Consider the following 19,182-nt stretch of genomic DNA (forward strand, 5'->3'; position numbering starts at 1 on the left):
TTTAAAATGTTTAAAGAGGGGGGACAATCAATTTCAAAGGAAAGTGGACCCGGTGATCCAGTTACTGCTCTTAGGGAAGAAAACAACACTGCTGCTGTCACTGTGAGATTGGATCGACGAATTACCTTAAGATCACTTTCTGAAATACTGAACATTTCATTGGTGCCTCCGACACGTTGGTGACAGAAAAATTACACAAGACACGTGTTTGTGTGCCATGGGTTCCAAGACTGTTGATTCCTGAACAAAAGGACATTCATGTGCAGGTCTGCAAGCAGTTAAAGTTGATGTTGGAGGAAGATCCGGAGTTGCTCTCAAATGTAATCACTGATGATGAAACTTGACTACATCATTTTGATCCTGAGAGCAAACAGCAAAGCTCGGTGTGGAAATCTCCTTCATCACCAACCCCTAAAAAAGCAAAAGTGGTTGCTTCTACTGGGAAAGTTATGGTCATCCCATTCTTTGATATTCATGGAATGTTTTATCAGCATGTTGTATCTGCACACACATCAGTAACTGGACAATACTACAGGGATGTCCTGAAAAGACTGCAAGTCCATATGAGGCGCAAAAGACCACACTTCCGTGAAGCAGTCTGGATGGTGCACCACAATAATGCGCAGCCGCATGTTGCCAGTGTTGTTGGTGAATATCTTGCAAAAATCATTGTGAAGTGCTTCCCTCACCCACCCTTTAGTCCGGATTTAGCCCCATGTCACTTTTTTCTATTCCCCAACATGAAGAAACGCCTTTGTGGGGGGCATTATCAATCATCAGAAGCAGTGGTGAAGACTGCGGAGGCGATTTTGAAGGACCTCTCAAAAAATGGTTTCCAGCATGTATTTGAAGACTGGCAGAAACGCTGGGACAAGTGCATCGCATTCGTGGGAGACTACTTTGAGAAGGGCCATCAAAATTATAAGGACGAGTAAAGGTATGTTGTCAAAAAAAATTATGATCATTCTTTATTGAACAGCTGTCGTATATTTCTCCTTCATTAGAGCTGACTTTTTCACTTAAAAATGTGATTTAATGAGAATTGCTACATCATCTTACGTTATTATGTATACACAGTGTAGTCATCAGCTCTGTTCTGTCAATTTACTCTTTCAGGTACCTGATTTCGCTTATGGAAGAACACTCAATGGAAAAATATCCAAGTCATCGTGGAACATTTACAATTTGCCAAGACAACAGTGTATAATAGTGAAATAAAGACTAAAGGCCAGTTGACACTGGGCTTCACGTCACATCATGGCATGTCCTGTTAAAACATTCTGCAACGCATTTCAAATGGCTGAATCCATACTGACCATCCCATCACGTCACAACACATCACAGCACCATCAAGCTTTCTCAGGAAGAGACGACTGATGTCATCCATCTGTTGTTGACCACGTGACCCCAAGTTCATTTCCTCCTGATACATGGCCATGCATAGATCTCCATATTTCGTTTCATTGAAGTTTTCGTGGTTAATACGATTGTTTGTTGTTCGTTATTTGTTATAAACTGTTTCATTTTGTTATTTTTTGTCAAAATTTATAATAAATGGCAAAAGAATAATTGAAGCAGTGAGGCAGCCTTCTCAATTGTATGATGTGAGCATACTAAATTACTTACCTTTCACTACATTAATAAGGTGAATTTTTATACATACTGGTACCATATTTAATTTGTAGAATAAAATGTATTGCAATATGGCTGCAGCTTGAAGTGAAATACTGTGGGTACAATCAGAATGATTATTAAGTGGAATTAATTTTTGTGTTGCCAGGCATCTGTAGTTTTGGCCGCTGTGTAAGAGAAGCAGGTCTGAAGACTCTACTAGGGGTGTTACAGGAATAACACACATATCAGAATATCTTCAACACACTAACGGAACTTTACTTGATTGTAGACTGCTAAAAACAGTTTTTTTCTTTATTGTATTTCAATTCCCCACCTGGGGTTGGCTGGCAGCTGTATAGGCGCTGCTCTTCAGCCGAGAGACATTAAGTATATAACAGGAAGACATTTAAAACAACATAAAGGAGAAAATATGGCGGAACAGAGATATAAAAAGGGGGAACACAATGGAAGAGAGCATACAAAAAGGGGGTGACTGTAAAAATAGAGATAAAAATCTAAAAAAGTAGTTAACACAAAAAACCACACACGGTAAGGATTAAAAGAACACAAGGCGAAGTACGGCCGGAGCACAAAATTAGCAGAATGATTAAAACAGCCATGCAATGGGCGGCGTAGCACAGAACAATCATGCACAGCAAAACTATGTACAAGTCAAGCACTCAATTAACACCACAGCACTTGACGTCACTGGGGAATGGCACCAAACACAACGCTGACATACCATACCGATGGTGAAGGACAAACTGGGAGGATCTGCCAGTAGTAGGGATATGAGGGAGAAGGGGGGAAGGGGTGGTGCTAGAGGGGGGAGGGAGAGAAGGGTACAGAGTTTATGAAGATGATTGCTAAATACTGAGCTCAAAAGACTAGGAATGTGAGAACTGATCAGTTGCACTTAGTGAGCTCATTATTTACTTGTGTTACTAGGTACATGGTACATAGGAACCCATAAAGACTAAAGGTAAAAAACATAGAATAACCAACATAGCAAAAGTAACAAAACAAGGAATAAAACCTTTGCTCATCCTGAGAACAAAACACAGCACCCCCAGCGAAACGCGTGAAACTACTTGGTGCACATGCGGAAATTGATACTTGCACTCAGATTGTCACTCGCGCACTAACGCAACATGCACCAGATGATGGCTGGGGTCGCCACAACAGCCCCCTCACTGGGAGGAGAGCGCAATTTAGAAAGCGCGCCGGGAAGTGCACATGAGTGCCAAATCTCGTGGTGCAGTGTGGCACAGAAACTGCTGGTGAAGCAGTGCAGTTGTCCGGGTCACTTCTGGTGCATAGGTGTGCACTGGAGCAGGCAGTGGAGAAGGCTGTGGTTGTTGGCCCAGAAGTGATGGTGGCTCTTGGAACATGTAAGACAGATTCACTCTGTCTACAGTGACTGTGGAATGCTTTTCATCGAAGAGAATGTCCATGGTGCAGTCTCCTCTGCCGATAACCTGATGTGGATCAGTGTAGGACATCTGGAGAGCAAGGCTGATGCTGTCGCTATGTAGCATCATGTGTAAGCATGATCCGCAGTCCTTGTACGTAAATAGCGAATTGGTGGCATGTCTGGATGGCTGTGGGAGGGCATGTTTTCTTTATGTGCTCTCTAAGACGTTCAACAAGCGTACATGGTTCGATCTCTTGTCACAGGCTGGCTTCTAAAAAATCACAGGGTAGTCTCAGTGTTTCTCCGTACACTAGCTCTGACGAGGAACCACCCAGGTCTCGTCTCGTTCCGAAGAGGACGATTCACAGAGCCTCAGTCCACCCAACTGCATGGCACAGCAGCGCCACTTTTAGGTTGCAGTGCCATGATTCCACTATTTTGTTGTTGGCAAGGTGGTAGCTGGTCATTCGATGATGGCTCATACAACAGTGTGCTGCCAGTTTTGCGAACAACTCGGACTCAAATTGTCTCCCTCTATCATTTCCGACATGGAGAGGCCATCCAAACTGCAATATTCAGTGTGTTACACAGCCAGTACCAACGTTTCAGCTGAAACATTGTCTATCAGAATTTCTTCAGGCCAACGAGTGAATCTGTCAACAATGGTGAGCAGGTAACGCTGGCTGTTTGAGGGCTGTAGCAGTCTGACGATATTGATGTGGACATGACTAAAGCACATTATGATGGGGAAATTACCTAATGGCGCATGAATGTGCCTGTTAACCTCCCGAGCGGTTCTAGGTGCTTCAGTCCGGAACCGCGCGACTGCTGTGGTCGCAGATTCGAATCCTGCCTCGGGCATGGATGTGTGTGATGTCCTTAGGTTAGTTAGGTTTAAGTAGTTGTAAGTTCTAGGGGTCTAATGACCTCAGATGTTAAGTCCCATAGTGCTCAGAGCCATTTGTTAAATTCACTATGTTGGACTGTAGACAGCACTTCGTCAACTGTCTGCAGTCCTTCTTCGCCCCTATCCACATGAAGTGAGCTAGAACTAGACAGAGAATAGACCTCGCTAAGGTTGTGCAAGCGAATTCGAACGCTTGCTTATGGAAGTCTGGAGGCAGGTATGGACATAGTTTGGCTGTAGACACATCGCAATACAGTTATTCGCTGGTGCCAGCAATGTCCACAAACTGTGTCTTGTACCAGGTCTTGAAGCTCTTGTTCCGACCTCTGTGCTTCCGCGAGTGCTGTATAGTCCATTGTAGAGAATCTTCTGACGCAAGAGGGGCAGTCTATCACAATGTTGTCCATACCTGAGACGCGCTGAACATCTGTGGTGAATTGGGTTAATACAGCAACTGATTGTCGTATCTCAGCGAGCACCTCAGGTTACTTTTCCAGAAAACGAATGCCAGCAGCTTGTGGTCAGTAAATATTGTGAAGGTACGAACTTCGACATGAGGGCAGAAGTACTTGATGGCACCATATATCTCCAGTCGTTCTCTGTCACACGTGTTTCATTTCTTCTGTGAGGCCATCAGCTTTTTAGAAAAGAAAACTAGTGGCTGCCATGTCTCTTCGACACATTGTTGAAGTGCTCCACCTATTGCCATCTGACTCACATCTACTACCACAGCCAAGAGTGCATTCATTCACCTCAGGATGTGGCAACAACACTGCATCCACTTATCGTTTGTTTACACTTCTCAAACGTCACAATCATATTGTCTATCCAGGTAATTGCAAAGTTGCCTTTAGCCTTCAGGCCCACCAACTACGCTGTCAGTGGCTCTTGAACTTCAATTGCCAGCAGTGGACTTGTCTGGCAAAAAGGTTATAGTACACCAAGAAATACGCTCCTGTAATTGGTTCATCCACATCTGCCACAATGAAATTGCATGGGAAGGCATGGTGGAGGTCGATATACAGCTCTGTTCTGTGCAGAGCGTGTGTGGACATAGGCGAGTTGTTCGCAGCCACCAGCCAGAATGTTGTACACAGTCAGTACCAATGTAGCAGTATATGTGGGCCAGTATCTATCAAGTACTTATAGCCATTGCATCCATTGCATCGATTGCTGATGAATAGCCCTTGTGACGTTGGCCGGCAATCTGACAAAGCACCTGTGGTCGATTGCTGCTGGTGTAAGAGTATGCGCAGAGCTTGGTCCAGCATTGCGCACGTTCTCAAAAATGCCAATGGTACCAGCAGTCGTCCTTCTGTTTATCAGGTGTCAGTGCAGGCGAGTGACACACAGACCTGCTCAGAGAGCACCTTCTATCCATTTTCCGGATGCGTCTCCACTGGAGCTGCAACACGCTACCAGCTGGCTAATCTGTTGCGTCAGCTGATCAACTTTCGCCACTACTCAGCGCACCCTACCATGTTGCTTGTACTCGCGCTCTGTGCAGTTGATTCTGTAATGTGTTCGGGCAATTTGGCGTTCAGTAGTTTTTTGGCCAATTTTGCCACGTCGTCTAATGACATCTCTCACTGCGTCACAATAATCGCCTTGATGGAAGGAGGCAAGCAAGTGTTCCAGATCGTATGCAACAGCTGATTGCGTACGGGACCTGCATCGATTTTGCCTCTAAGATGCAGCAGGTACTGTGACGGTCTTTGGTCGCCGATATCCTCTTGGGTCATTATCTGCCTAATACACTCCTCTTGAGATGCAGAACCATGGCGGATCAGTTCCAACTTCAAGTGGTTGTATGCATGGTTTTCAGAATTTCCAATTCTGTAACACACCTTAGGAAGAATGAATTACTGAAATTACTGGGATTTACCATCTGTGGTGGGTCCTCCCTACTCATCTTACTAAACTGCTCTATGAATCTCTCACATATTCCTTTAGGTCACTCAGCAATTTTTCATTGTCACTTATTATTATGTTATTGCAAAACTGCATGGTCACTCCCCCCTTCTTTCCTTATTTACTATACTCCACATTGTTTTGATAGCATTACTAGGTTGGCTTATCTGTTCAGCATACATCTGTGCTTTCAATGTTTTAAGTGCTTCCCTGTAGGTTTTTCTACAGGATTTGTATTTAGATTGGAAGTACTGCAGTTTGGTGTCTCTAAAAAGAATATATAAAGCCTTCATTGCTTCCTTTAATTTTATCATGTTAGGGGGAAGTTTAAGATTACTGAACTGGCAGTTTTCTTTAGTATTTTAACCACTGGGCACGCTTGATAAGGCAGTGAGTTAATGTTATACAACATTTATCCCACTTTTCTTAATATCTTATATTACATATAGGCCTACATGATGCCAATTTATGTGTGTCAAGGTTTCCTTTAAAGTATGATAGTCAAGTTATACAACATTTACCCCACTTTTCATTAATATCTTCTATTTCATATAGGCCTACGTGGTGCCATGTGTCAGGGTTTCCTTCAATGTATGATAGTCAAGTTTTCTTTTGTAGGTAAATAGGTCCCCATCAGCTACTATTTCTTTGTCTTTAAGAAGCTCTAGGACTAATGCACTATGATCTGAAATGTGATTCTCAACAGTTCTAACTACAAGGTCTTCCTTTCTTAAGTTTGTAATAACATGGTCAATTCATGTCTGAGAGTCATATGTAATTCTTGTTGGCATTGAATTCACATGAGTATAATTATAGAACTGTAAAAATAAATATATCTGAGATTATTTATACTATTAGTTAAGGAGTTTATGTTCACATGGCCTACTATTATAGTCTGTTTTTTTTTTAGGTGAGAGTTTGTCAACACGTTCCTCTAAATGACAGAAAAATTCTTGTAAGTTACTGTTAGGAGATCTGTACAGACTAGCTGTTATTAAACTGCTATTTCTAAGCTTTATTCTTATTGCAGCTATTTCAAAAAACATCTCACATGCAAGTTTGTCTACCCAATCAATTTTTTCCCACTGGACATTATTTTTGGCACAAATACCAAAACCCCCATCTTTTTGTTGTTTCCCACAATAGACACTGACCGTTTTATGATTACTTAAATCAATGCTACACGTTTCTTCAGTTTTGCACCCTAGTTAATTCACAAAATAAATATGAAGTCAACTAACACTTAGAAATTCGACAATTTGTTCTATTTTCTTGGTAATATATTGGACGTTTTGTGATATTATTTTTAGTTAACTGTCATTTACGATGTTGTTGTCAAGTACTTCGCATTCACATATACATGGTGAACGCTGTTTTCCTCTAAAAATGTCTCTGTAGGACTACTTTCGCTTGTGAACGATCTGTTTTTATCTATAAGGCTTTTCAGTTCAATCTTTTCTTTTATTTATTGATTTAATTTTTCACACAAATAATGTTATCTGCATAATTCAAATGAAATCCGTGTTTAGTGTGTTGATCTCTATCCATCGTTCCTATGCCTAGAATTGAACAATTTCCATAGTTTGAACATAATGCCTTAACTGTAATATTTGTTCTTCTTACTCCCTTGCTAACGCACGAGATTTTCATCAGATCGTAGCAATACGGGACAGTAGCGACAATCGTGTTTATCTGCTTATTTTCTTCAAGAGAATTCTTCAAAGCTTCAATGCAGACACCAGCTTCGTTGCTTCCCACATCATTCGCACCACTTACACAAACTATGAAATCATTGCCACGCAGCATTTTACCTTTCAAGTCGGCGCCTTGTACGATGTTTTTAGTTTTCGCGGAGGGTTTCACAGCACTTTATATTATATACAGTCATAGAATATTATCACTTCGCCGTTCACGTATGATTGACGTAACTAACTTACTTGCAGAATTAATAACAGTGGACGCTATGAATCACTCGTTTCTAGTCTAGGTCTGATTTTTGTTTCAGTAATTGCTCATAAATCATTGGTTTATTATGCAAAAATCTCAGTAGTCGAACTTCATTGTAAATATCGATATATCGAACTTTGCAGCCGTCCTGCCAACCTTAAGCGCAACTATACGGAGTACCTTGTTTGTGTGTTTTAAATACTGTCTGTGTTTTAATTTTAATTGTATTTGGGGAGGGACTATGGCTGGAGCAATAGTTAGGTGGCAGCAGGTATTTCGGGGTAGTGTAGGTAAGATACTTCTACGTAAGCCTCACTTTTGCTCTGTAATATCATTGAATCAGTTTAAACGCGATACAGCTGTTAATTATGTGAAAAAGTTGTTATTCTAATTAGGATTATTTTCACTATACTGCTACTAGTGAGCATTAAATGCTTCTGGTAATCGCTTCAACTGTTGACTTTCCTTGTTAATATAGTTGAAGAACGCGAACAGTGAAATTTTTGAAGGGGTTACATAATAGTCCTCATGCTATTATAAACCATTCATCTGTAGTGGCAATATTTATCTTCTTTTGCAGTAACAAATTGTAATTCACCAGTCCATATTTTATATGCCACCAGCCGAGTTCATGCTCCATTTAATCTTGTTACTGTCATCAGGACATGTAACACATTATGTGTGCTCAACACATTATGTGTGCTCGCCTTTTACGATACGGAAACGATTCTGTAACTGATGTAGGCCTACTCCTAATTTATCTGTCAAATTTTATCAGAATTGTCTTATTTTATGTGCGATAAAAACATTGTTAACAAAGTATGCACCAGAATAAAAATAAAGTTACCGGATTTTGACATCTTGTGGTATATTAAACTGATAGGGACAAAGCTGATTACTTGCCATAGACTCGTAAGTGTAGTACATGAACAACAGTAGAAAATTTGAAGTTCGAAACTCAAACTTTAACTGAGGGGAGACAATACAAGTGATTAAAATAAAAAGTGGGAAATGGTCATTCTTTATTTACCATTTGGGTTTTAAATGTTTGATGATACACTGCAAATGCAGCAAACAAATACTATTTGGTCAGTCTACTCTGCCAATCTATTAAGATGGTACGACTAAGATATTTGACCTACTTAAGAGATGTGAGGTTAAACTCCCCCATCAGGTCATTATGATTTATTTTATGGTTTCCTTGAATGATATGAGGCCAATAGGACTTTACTTGGTCCAAGTAGCTGCTGAGTTTTTCTTGTGCAGTTAATGACACTTGTCTGCATAATAGAGATCACTAACACACATTTATGCTGTGATGCTCACTCAGCGGTAGCAGATTCAAATAAAGTTATTATTTCATAAGAATTTATTGTTATGCATTGTTGCTGCCAAGTCTGTGGCATTGAGTGGTATCAGAACATCAAGACACCCTCTGAAAATGATTGAATACATACCTTCATTGGTGTAAGAGTTCTGTTTGTTTTGCAGGTTGTACTGCATCAGTTGTTAACAATGTGCCAGTCAGGCACAACACCACCACAGCCACTCCACCAACAAAGGTAGGTAAAGGAAAGAAAAGGGAAAGACCATGACATGTCATATATAGTTTTCTTACTGTAAGGTAGAATGAAAATACTTTACTTCAACTTTACAGTTTTTTTCCTCATTGATATATTTTTACATTAACTAAAATACCTTTCATTTTGAAAGTTGGTGTATGATGTTTGTAAACTAAGCTATAACGTGTATGTGCCTATATGCCAACCTTGCTCAAAGCTTACTGTGTGTGACAAATTGTTCATTACTTACGCCATTATTTGTGCCTCCATCCAGGATTCTGTATCAATGTATGACCTATTTAGACTTGACGTATGTTTTACACTTCAAAATTATACCATCGTGTAGGGAACTAATGCTTGCTTACTCTGCCCATGAGCATTGAAATTGCTCATACTTTTTTCTGGTTTCCTTCAAGCTTGAGAAACACACTCTTCTGAAGGAGCTTTCTTCTGTTATTTCCGGAAATTATATATGGTACATATGTTAGTTGGGTTGCCCACACTGATCAGAGATATATGGAGAAATTAGATGTTCCCATAATTATAAATCTCTACATGGACTAATTTTTGTTCAAAGAAGTTAGTTTATTCCATGGTTTCCTGATAGTCGTGGGGTATCAACTGGATTAGGTGCAGATATACTACCAGTTAGTGATGTGTGAAAGTTTATGCCAAACTGGGATTCAAACTGAGATTTCCCACTTATTGTTAGCGGTTGCCTTAACCACTTAAGCTATCTGTGCACACTTCCTGGACTGACCCAAACTTCCATAATCTCTGCAAGTCCATTTTTACACTGAATGTTTGTGGGACATCAGCTGTTCAGCATAAAGTGTCAAATCAAAATACCTTCACATATCTAAATTTCCAATTTTATATTACTTTTGCTACCAACCTCTGTGTTACATGGCCCCTATTTTGACTCCACAAGAGGTGAGATCTTCCTACAGTTGGTCAGATGGCATAACGTAATGCTGAAACTGATAGCAAAACTAATATGAAATTGGAAAGTGAGACGGTTGAGGGTGTTTTATTGGACATTTCAAACTTCCGTAAGTCACAATGTCTACATTTTTGTGTCATAGTCGCATATATTCACGGCCTGATGTTCGTACCGTTACTCTGGACTCCCACACCAGTGGGAATGAGACTGTGGTGAGAGAGTCTTGACCAATGATGTTACTATCATTTGCACCCAGGACACCCCCCACCCCTCCTGTGGTGTATATTACTTACTACTTACTTTCGTGTTGGGAAGAATAGACATTGACAATGGACAGCCATATGAAGTCAGTCTGACATAGGTTTTCTGACTATGAATATCTTGGCATTGGCTGTGTTAGGTGTAGGGATACTACCTATTGGGTTGGTCCAGTAGACATGTGTGGATAGCTGAAGTTTTTAGTCAACCAACAGGTAGTATGTCTGTATATAATACAGCTGACTTGGAGATATTTGCAATCAGCAGATTTATTTTGAATTAATTTTGTATGGTTTGCGATCATTAGTACTGTCTATTCTTCCAGACATGCAAGTAAGTTGCAGGGTGCTCTGGAAACAGTAAGGCTTAAAAACTCTACTTGCTACAAGGTAAGTTGTAGTATAAATGAAAAGTGGTACCAGTCAGTGAGCAAAAAGACATTGTGCATTACAACACACCATATGGGAGAAAATAAATGCAAAAACTACATGATCTTAAAGATGAGTATTGCTACTCTCTTGATATCGTGCCAAATGACCAGTAACTACCTAGGACTCAGACATAGCCCAGCCATAATTAGGACTCAGACATAGAAATATGGCTCCAATAGCATAGCCAGTGCCAGACAAATGCATTTAAATCCCTGACCTAGTTAAGTAGGTCATTGGCAAGGCAGGGCCATGCATGGCATCTACGGTGTGTCAGTTGTCCCCACGAGTTCTACGAGCGCAGCCTCAGTCAGCGCCATAACTATGATGCAGTGCCGCTGCCACCAGTCCGGGATTCATCTCCTTGGGTGGCACAACCTGCTGCTGTGCAACTAGGACATCTGTGGCTACAGTGTAAGATGCCTTCACAGACTTGCCACTGGCTACCAGCTCTGAGGTGAGAGTCGTGATTGTCACAGCCAACATGGTGCCCAGAATGCTGAGCACAGTGAGCCGTATCCTGGACAGCAGGCATAGACCGTAGTCGGTTTGCTATGCTTACTTTTTCTGCATCACCAAGTGGAAATATTACGAGACAATGTCAAACTGTGCCACAGATAAGGAGTACATCCACGTAATTTTCCAAATCTGATGGGGTAATAAAGAACTGTTTTGTCCACGCTCGTTTTTCTTTCCAGCCACGTCCTACACCACTACATTCTGGAGTCACTCCTGTCTCCCTCACCACCATACAACAAACCTAGGTCACCCTAGGTGGGATTAGTGTGCCTCCTGAGCAGCAACAAGGCGGCTCCCACCACCCAGTGGTAGTCATTGCACCATTGAGCTGCTACAGACCACTTAATATGGATGCACATTGACGAGGAGTGATCAGTATTTTGGGACACTACTAGCAAACTATTGTACTGGAAATCTAGAATTGATAGAAAATTTTAGTTTGAATGATTTCTGCAAATGTTTCAAGGATGATAACAATACATTAAGAGGCCAACAGGAATTCCACTATTAAATGCATGGGAGAGAGCACCTAGGTGGAAAAAGAACATTCAGTGCCTCTTTGAGGGGGAGGACTTGCCTGACGATGTGGCAGAAGAAGGAGTCAGTAGGGAAGAGATACAAGATCCAGTATTAGAAGAAGAATTTAAGAGCTTTGTAAGATTTAAGATCAAATAAAGAAAGAGGGATTGATAACATTTCCTTGGAATATCTAAAATCATTGGCACAAGTGGTGCCAAAAAGACTGTTCACTTTGTTGTGTAGAATGTATGGGATTCGTGATATACCATTTGACTTTCCGTAAAACAATATTCACACAGTTCCAAAGATTGCAAGAGCTGACAAGTGTGAGAATTCTCGCACAATTAACTTAGCAGCTCATGCATCCAAGTTGCTGATAGACTAGTATACAGAGGAACATATAAGAAAATTGAGGATGTGTTAGATGATGATCAATTTGGCTTTAGAAAAGATAAAGGTGCCAGAGAAGCAGTTCTGATGTTGCAGTTGACAATGGGAGCAAGACCAAAGAAAAATAAAGACATGTTCATAGGATCTGTTGAGCTGAAAAAGAAAAAAAACATTTGAGTGTAAAAGGGTGAAAGTTTGTGTTCTAAGAAAAATAGGGGTAGGCTGTGGGGAAAAATAGGTAATATACAACATGTACAAGAACTAGGAGGTAACAATGAGACTGGAATGTGAAGAGTGAAGTCCTTGGATTAAAAAGGGTGTAAGACTGGTATGCAGTCTCTTGTTGCTACTGTGCAATGTGTACATTAAAAAAGCAGTGACAAAGAAAAAAAAAGGTCAAAGAGTGAGATTTCAATTCAGGGTGAAAGGATATCAAAAAGTTTTGCCAATGACAGTGCCATCATCATTGAAAGTTGGGAAGAATTACAGGATGTGTTGAATGGAATGAGTGCAGAACATGGTTTGAGAATAAACTGGGTTGTATATTTAGTCAGAATGTTGGTGGGAAAGAACATCGGGTGGCATATGCCTCTAGACAGTTGTATAAGGCTAGAACTAATTATTTGACAACTGAAAAATATCAGCAGTTATTTACAGAACCCCTTATTTTCATTGCTGTTTGTACAGTTGGAAATTCAAAGTGATTACAGACCACATGCCTTTAAAATGGTTATTACAGTTGAAAGATCCATAAAGCCAATTAGTGAGAATGGTGTTAAAATTGGGTTAGACTATGAAGTAATTCATAAATCAGGTGTCAGATATGAGTGCTGATATCCTAAGCAGGAAGATAGCAGTTTTATAAGTAATAGCTGGAAGTCAAGGATATTGGATAAAGGCACAATCACCTAAACTAGATGTGAAGTACCAGGAAGACAATTTTACCTTCCAGCTACCATCATGGACACAACAGTGATTAACATATCCCAGCCAAAGATATATTTGCCAGAGGAACCACCACACATATTACCTAAACAGAGCCCAATTTTTTAAATTAATGATGCCTTGAATTCCAATTTGCTACACCCCCTAGATGAATTTTTAACTTGAGAAAAAGAACAAATTTCAGTTCCTCAAATATTGCAACATGTGAACAACATTACAAGAAACATAGACAAAATAAAGTTATTTTCAGTGCATCAATGACAAGCATTATCTTTGTGCTAATTTTCATATAAAACGTAAGATATCTCCATCTTAGTGAACTACCCTCGGATACCTGTGGAATAGATATGAACATTAATAAACAGTTAAGTGAAAAGTGTGATTGGTTTATGTAACCAGGACAGAATTACAAAGTAGATTAATTAAGCAACTAATAGGTTGAGAAGCAACCCAGAAAATGATTATAGAACAACTTAAAAAATACAAGGCAGGTATATAATTATTACTAATAAGTGAAAGAAAGGGAAAATTTGGGACAATAAAAAAAGGGACGTGTTATAGTACAGACTAGTAATGGGTAGACATTACAAAAAAATTTATCAAAACTCTTTCACATTTCCACTGGTAAACTCGGGTCATACCAGAGACAAAGGCAGAAGCAGGAAGTGAGCCAGTGTGTCGCGCCGTAGCATAGCGAGGAACTGAGACAGCAGCTAACAGCCTGTTAATGAATATAGTAGAATGAGGACAACACATATGGTCATTACGAACTCAGCTTTGTGTCATAGTCTCACGCCAGTTCCCTTAATATACCTCAGCTCTCATCACGAGTTAGTAATTGGGATCAGTAGCAGTCACAGTAGTGGCACTCTATTTCATGATGAAGATATTGTAGAGAATCTATGTCCTAGATGCCCACTACAGTCTATGAACTAGACGAAGGTTTACTCGATGATGGACTTCGTCTGGTGAACTTCATGCTGCTTGCCACCAACCATTTACTTGTGGAGGAACTGACTGTTTTCCGACAACATCAGATACATCATAGATAGTCATCGGAGGTAATTGTAGAATTCAGAGTGGGACAGAGGACAATCTAGCAGCCAGCCTGAGACCATTTCACGGTGAGCAACAGCGACAGCTGCTTACCGGCAACCTGCCACAGCACTGGAATCATTAAACCTCACCTGTGCATGTATCGCTGAGTTGAATAACAGCTGAGGCGGGTGCAGATGGACGACCACTTACAAACATTGAGAATAAAATGATTGAGATCTAATAATATTTGATTGATGTCTTTGCCACGTCATGGGTTTCCAACAGCTATCCTGACTTCACATAGAGGTGTCTGCTGAGCCCTCTGTAGCAGTGCATAGAGAAAATACACAAAGCTTTAATTTAAGTTAAAAATATCTGTTTCAGTAACTCTGGTACGGGTTTCCTTTTGGGTCAGTACTGAGACCTCTTTTCTGTACATAAATAAATAGACTGCAACAATGTTATTCCATAACTGACATCAGTGCAGTGGAAAATGCTAACCAGTATTTCGCTAGCAGTTTTACTTGTTCGTAAATGGAATGACAGCAAAAACCTTGGAGATAAGTGGTAGTATAACAGTCTAGACAGAAAATTTTAGTGTCAACCTCAGAAATTACTTTCTGCAGTAGACAAATAACCAGTGTTTTGGAGTGTAGGATGGCTGATGGGAGAGAAGTAGAAAATACTTGTTCAAAAGCACAAACACCACTATTTGAGATATTTCATCAAGAGTCAAAATATCTGAGACTGATATAGTGCCCATTTCAAGCCTGCATTACATAGAAATAGAATACGCTGTGGAAAAAAAAAAAAAACACTTGTTTGTCCCACACTTTCAACCGTAAGGTCCATAGTTTTCACTGTTCTTACTACTTCGTATCAGTTGCCATCTAGTGCAAGACTTGCTAAATGATCTGATTAGCTGGTTCAACCTTTAAGTAGTGAAGTACTAAAACCTAGTTAAGCCACTTGACTTGTATTTTGCAGTGACAAGAAAATCTATTAGGTCAAACTAATACAGGCTTTAGTTGGTTGCATAAACAAACATTCTACAAAAATTGGCAAGTTGCTGGAAGATGTGATGGTCAGCTCAGTGTCTTGTTGTCCACCACAGCATGTGAGACATTGATCATTCTTGATGGGGAACTAAATCTGTTAAAAAAAGTTACTGTTAGCATGCTGGTGGGAAAAAAAACTCATATTATAGTGAACGGAATTCCTTTCTGTTTCTCATATTCTATTCGGTTGTATTGGTAACTATTTTTTATGACTCACAAATGTTCCACTATTGTTATTAATCCTTCACATTCAGCCATTTCTGCTTACAAATTGTTTTGTAATTGCTTTAATTATGTAGATGTGTAATTTTGAGTGGCTTAAGCTTGTATTAATTTCAGAGCAAATACGGACCCCTTTCTGATGAAGATCGCATCTTCACAAACTTGTATGGTAGACATGACTGGAGGCTGAAGGGTGCATTGAAACGTGGTGATTGGTACAAGACAAAGGAGATCTTAGTAAATGGACCTGACTGGATCTTGAGTGAGTTTTCTGTGCGGAGAAATTTCAGTTTTCTTTCCACCTCTAATTAAGGAAATGTGTGCCAAAGCAATAATAAAGTGGAGCAACACTCAGCTATTTTTGCCCTGAGTGGGTGAATGTTTGCTGTCAGTAGCCATCTACAGGCAGTTATTTCTGCAGAAAATGGAGGGAATTAAATACCCATTTAATTTTGGTAAAATAATGTAATCAACTACATCTGTTTATTTTGCATGTAAATAATTTGGAAATTAAGGTACACACACACACACACACACACACACACACACACACACACACACACACACACCAGAGAGAGAGAGAGAGAGAGAGAGAGAGAGAGAGAGAGGAGGGGGTGTACAAGATAGTGAAGTTTTCATAACTATATATATATATATATATATATATATATATATATATATATATATATATATATATATATAATTTCTTTTGGTTCCAGTCAACGACTCAATGTATCTACTGTTCAGTTAATTGTTGCCTTCACTCCTAAATTATTTACAATCTGCCAGAACTTTCCATAACGTATTTAGCATGTAACACAGCTGTGTAAATGGTTGTTACGAGAGGATATTTTTCTGTTTTGTTCTTAATACCTGTTGAGGTGAGTTCCCTCCACATCCAGTTTAGTGTAACACCATGGGTCTGTCTGGTCCATGTGTTAACTGAAACTCTCTCTCTCTCTCTCTCTCTCTCTCTCTCTCTCTCTCTCTCTGGTGGTGATGATGCATAGGTACAATGTGCACTTCAGAAGATATCACATTGTCCTTTTTGTTAAGGTTTCCATTTTCAATACGTCAGCCATCCTCCTATGTGTGTCCAAGTTTCTTTTTTAATGATTTTGTTTTCCTCTATTTCTCTATTTACTGTCATGTGGAAATGAATGACTCTTGTGGGTCATACCATGTCTAATTGCCTTATGTTCAGAACATTTTCCTGCTCACAGATTTTGATGAAATTTTATATGAAAAGCAATACTGACCAACATGCAGTCACTTTAACTTCAAGCACGACTTCACACAAAGTAAGTGAGAATTTCTGGTGACTTTTGGCTGTATATCTCAGGTAATATTTTGTTAAAAGAAATGAAATTTGGCTATCTTGTAGAGCTTTTTGTTCTCTTAAGAACTGCAATGAAAAAATTGTACGAACCATTTTCATTCATAGGCAAAGCTGCATGAAAAAACTTCAAATTTATAACTCTGGGACTAACGGTATGACAAACAGGAAACTTGGCATGTAGTAACCTAACAACATGAGGTTCTCAAATGTAAAGTTTCATTTATGTGCCACTTTCCAGTACTGTATAAATTAAATGCAAAGTTGAAGATTTTGTAAAAAGATTTTGTAAAAAAACCAACTGTAGGCTGTAAAACTTCCCATTAGAAAGACAGTGGTTTTAAACGAAAAAAGTTTATTTGATCAACCAGTGCAGGCTAACAATGCTAGATAATTTGAATCGGAGCTGTGCCTAAAAGTCACGCAGCATGAAAAAAAATGTAAACTTTGCAATTATTATCTCATAGAGTAAAAGCATACTGAACATGAAACTTCATATGCAATAGGTCCGGTTGCACAAGGATGCGGAACAAAACATTTCATTCGCCTACTGTTCTCCAATAATCTACAAATTTGCTGAAAATTTTTTGAAAAGCTGAAATGGATATATTAGACAGTTCTTTCACAAATACCAGTTTCATTGGAAACGTGTTTGATACCCCTGCCACCCCTCTCCCCAGAATAGTGGGTTTAATTTCCAGCCTGGACCAGCAGTCCCACATAAATTGAAGCAAACTGTCTGGAAAATTCACACTGTGAATTAAGTTTTAAATTAGGCTTCTTATATCTTGCTGATGGAAAGGATGATAAACGTGAAACTTTATCCACAACAACTTAGCAACTTAAGGTTTTCCAGTACAAAATATCATTCATGTACTGCATTTCAGATTTACCCAAAATCAGTTCAAAGTTGATGTTCGTAAAAATTACAAAAATACATCAAATTCGGTCTAATTGTGGAAAATCTTTTTTTTTTCAGACAACCAGGAAATCACATTTGATTTTCCAGCCATGAGCTAACAATATCTGAAAAATACTGACAAATTGGAGGGGGTGTACAATGGCAGCAGGGTACATTTCAAACAACTTGTTGATCGTGTTTAGCTGCGTGTATTTTTTATTTATTTATCGACATAATATCCTACTATATTGCTTTCATCCTCGGCAACATTAACAGTTCACAAATTACAGTCTTGAGAACCTGGATGAAGAAACCCACCTGTGGCTGGTATTGCACAGTTATTTGCGTGACCCCTATGTTGGTGAGGTTGTCAGTTCATGTTCTTGATCTGTTAGTGACATCACCACCGTGGACCAATGCATTATAGTGAGTTGTTGCTTGTCAGTTTAAAAATAAAAACCACATGCAACCAAACCCAGACAACAGGTTGCTAGGATGTAGCCTGTTGCCATGGTATATTTCCTCATATTTGTCCATCATTTTCAGGTATTGTTAGCACACATTGGAAAACATATTTTCTAACATCAGGTTGTATGTGATAGATTTTTGTAATTTTTGTTAAAATCGAGTTTGCAATTATTTCGTAGAAATTTGGAAAGCAATGTGTGAATGATACTACTTTGTTGGAAAACCATACATTGCTAAGATGTTGTGGCCACAGTTTCATGTTTATCATGCCTTTAATCAATAGAAGAAGCCTAAGTTAAAACTTTATTCGCAGTACAAATTTTCCAGCTAGTTTGCTTCGACTTGCGTAGCAATTGTTAGCCCTGGTTGGAAATTAAACCCATTGATCTAAGGGGGGGGGGGGGGGGGGGGGCTACTGACTTATTGCATATGAAGTGTCATGTTCAACATGTATTTACTCTTGAGATACAAGAATGCAAAGCTTACATTTTTTCATGTCGCAATTTTCATGCCCATCTTTGGGTCAAATTATCTAGCATTGTTTGCTTGAGGTGGATAACCAAATAAACTTTCTTGCAGTTGAAACCATGGTCCTTCTAATGAGCACACTTTGGTAGGTTTTATACAATGCAGATTTTTGCAAAGTCAGGTCGAAAATACTGCATTTTTTTATCTTTTTACAAAGTCTTCAACTTTGCACTTAATTTATTCAGTTTTAGAAAGTGGTATACAATTGAGACTTTATATTTGAAAACCTAATGTTGTTAGGTTACTACATGCCAAGTTCCACATTTGTCATACC

The 19,182-nt window shown here is 39.3% G+C and overlaps 1 protein-coding gene across 1 annotated transcript in view; it reads left to right on the forward strand.

The window, feature by feature from the left end:
• The first annotated feature begins 7,928 nt into the window (after positions 1 to 7,928).
• LOC124594577 (NADH dehydrogenase [ubiquinone] flavoprotein 1, mitochondrial) overlaps positions 7,929 to 19,182 on the forward strand; it is a 42,164-nt gene continuing 30,910 nt past the window's right edge. The window contains exons 1-3 of the mRNA XM_047132948.1: positions 7,929 to 8,083; positions 9,285 to 9,355; positions 15,793 to 15,937. Coding sequence (XP_046988904.1) covers positions 8,035 to 8,083; positions 9,285 to 9,355; positions 15,793 to 15,937 — 265 coding nt within the window. The 5' untranslated portion in view covers positions 7,929 to 8,034. The remainder of the gene's footprint in view (positions 8,084 to 9,284; positions 9,356 to 15,792; positions 15,938 to 19,182) is intronic.

The sequence above is a fragment of the Schistocerca americana genome, chromosome 2, assembly GCF_021461395.2.
Source record: "Schistocerca americana isolate TAMUIC-IGC-003095 chromosome 2, iqSchAmer2.1, whole genome shotgun sequence".
Taxonomy (NCBI): Eukaryota; Metazoa; Arthropoda; class Insecta; order Orthoptera; family Acrididae; genus Schistocerca; species Schistocerca americana.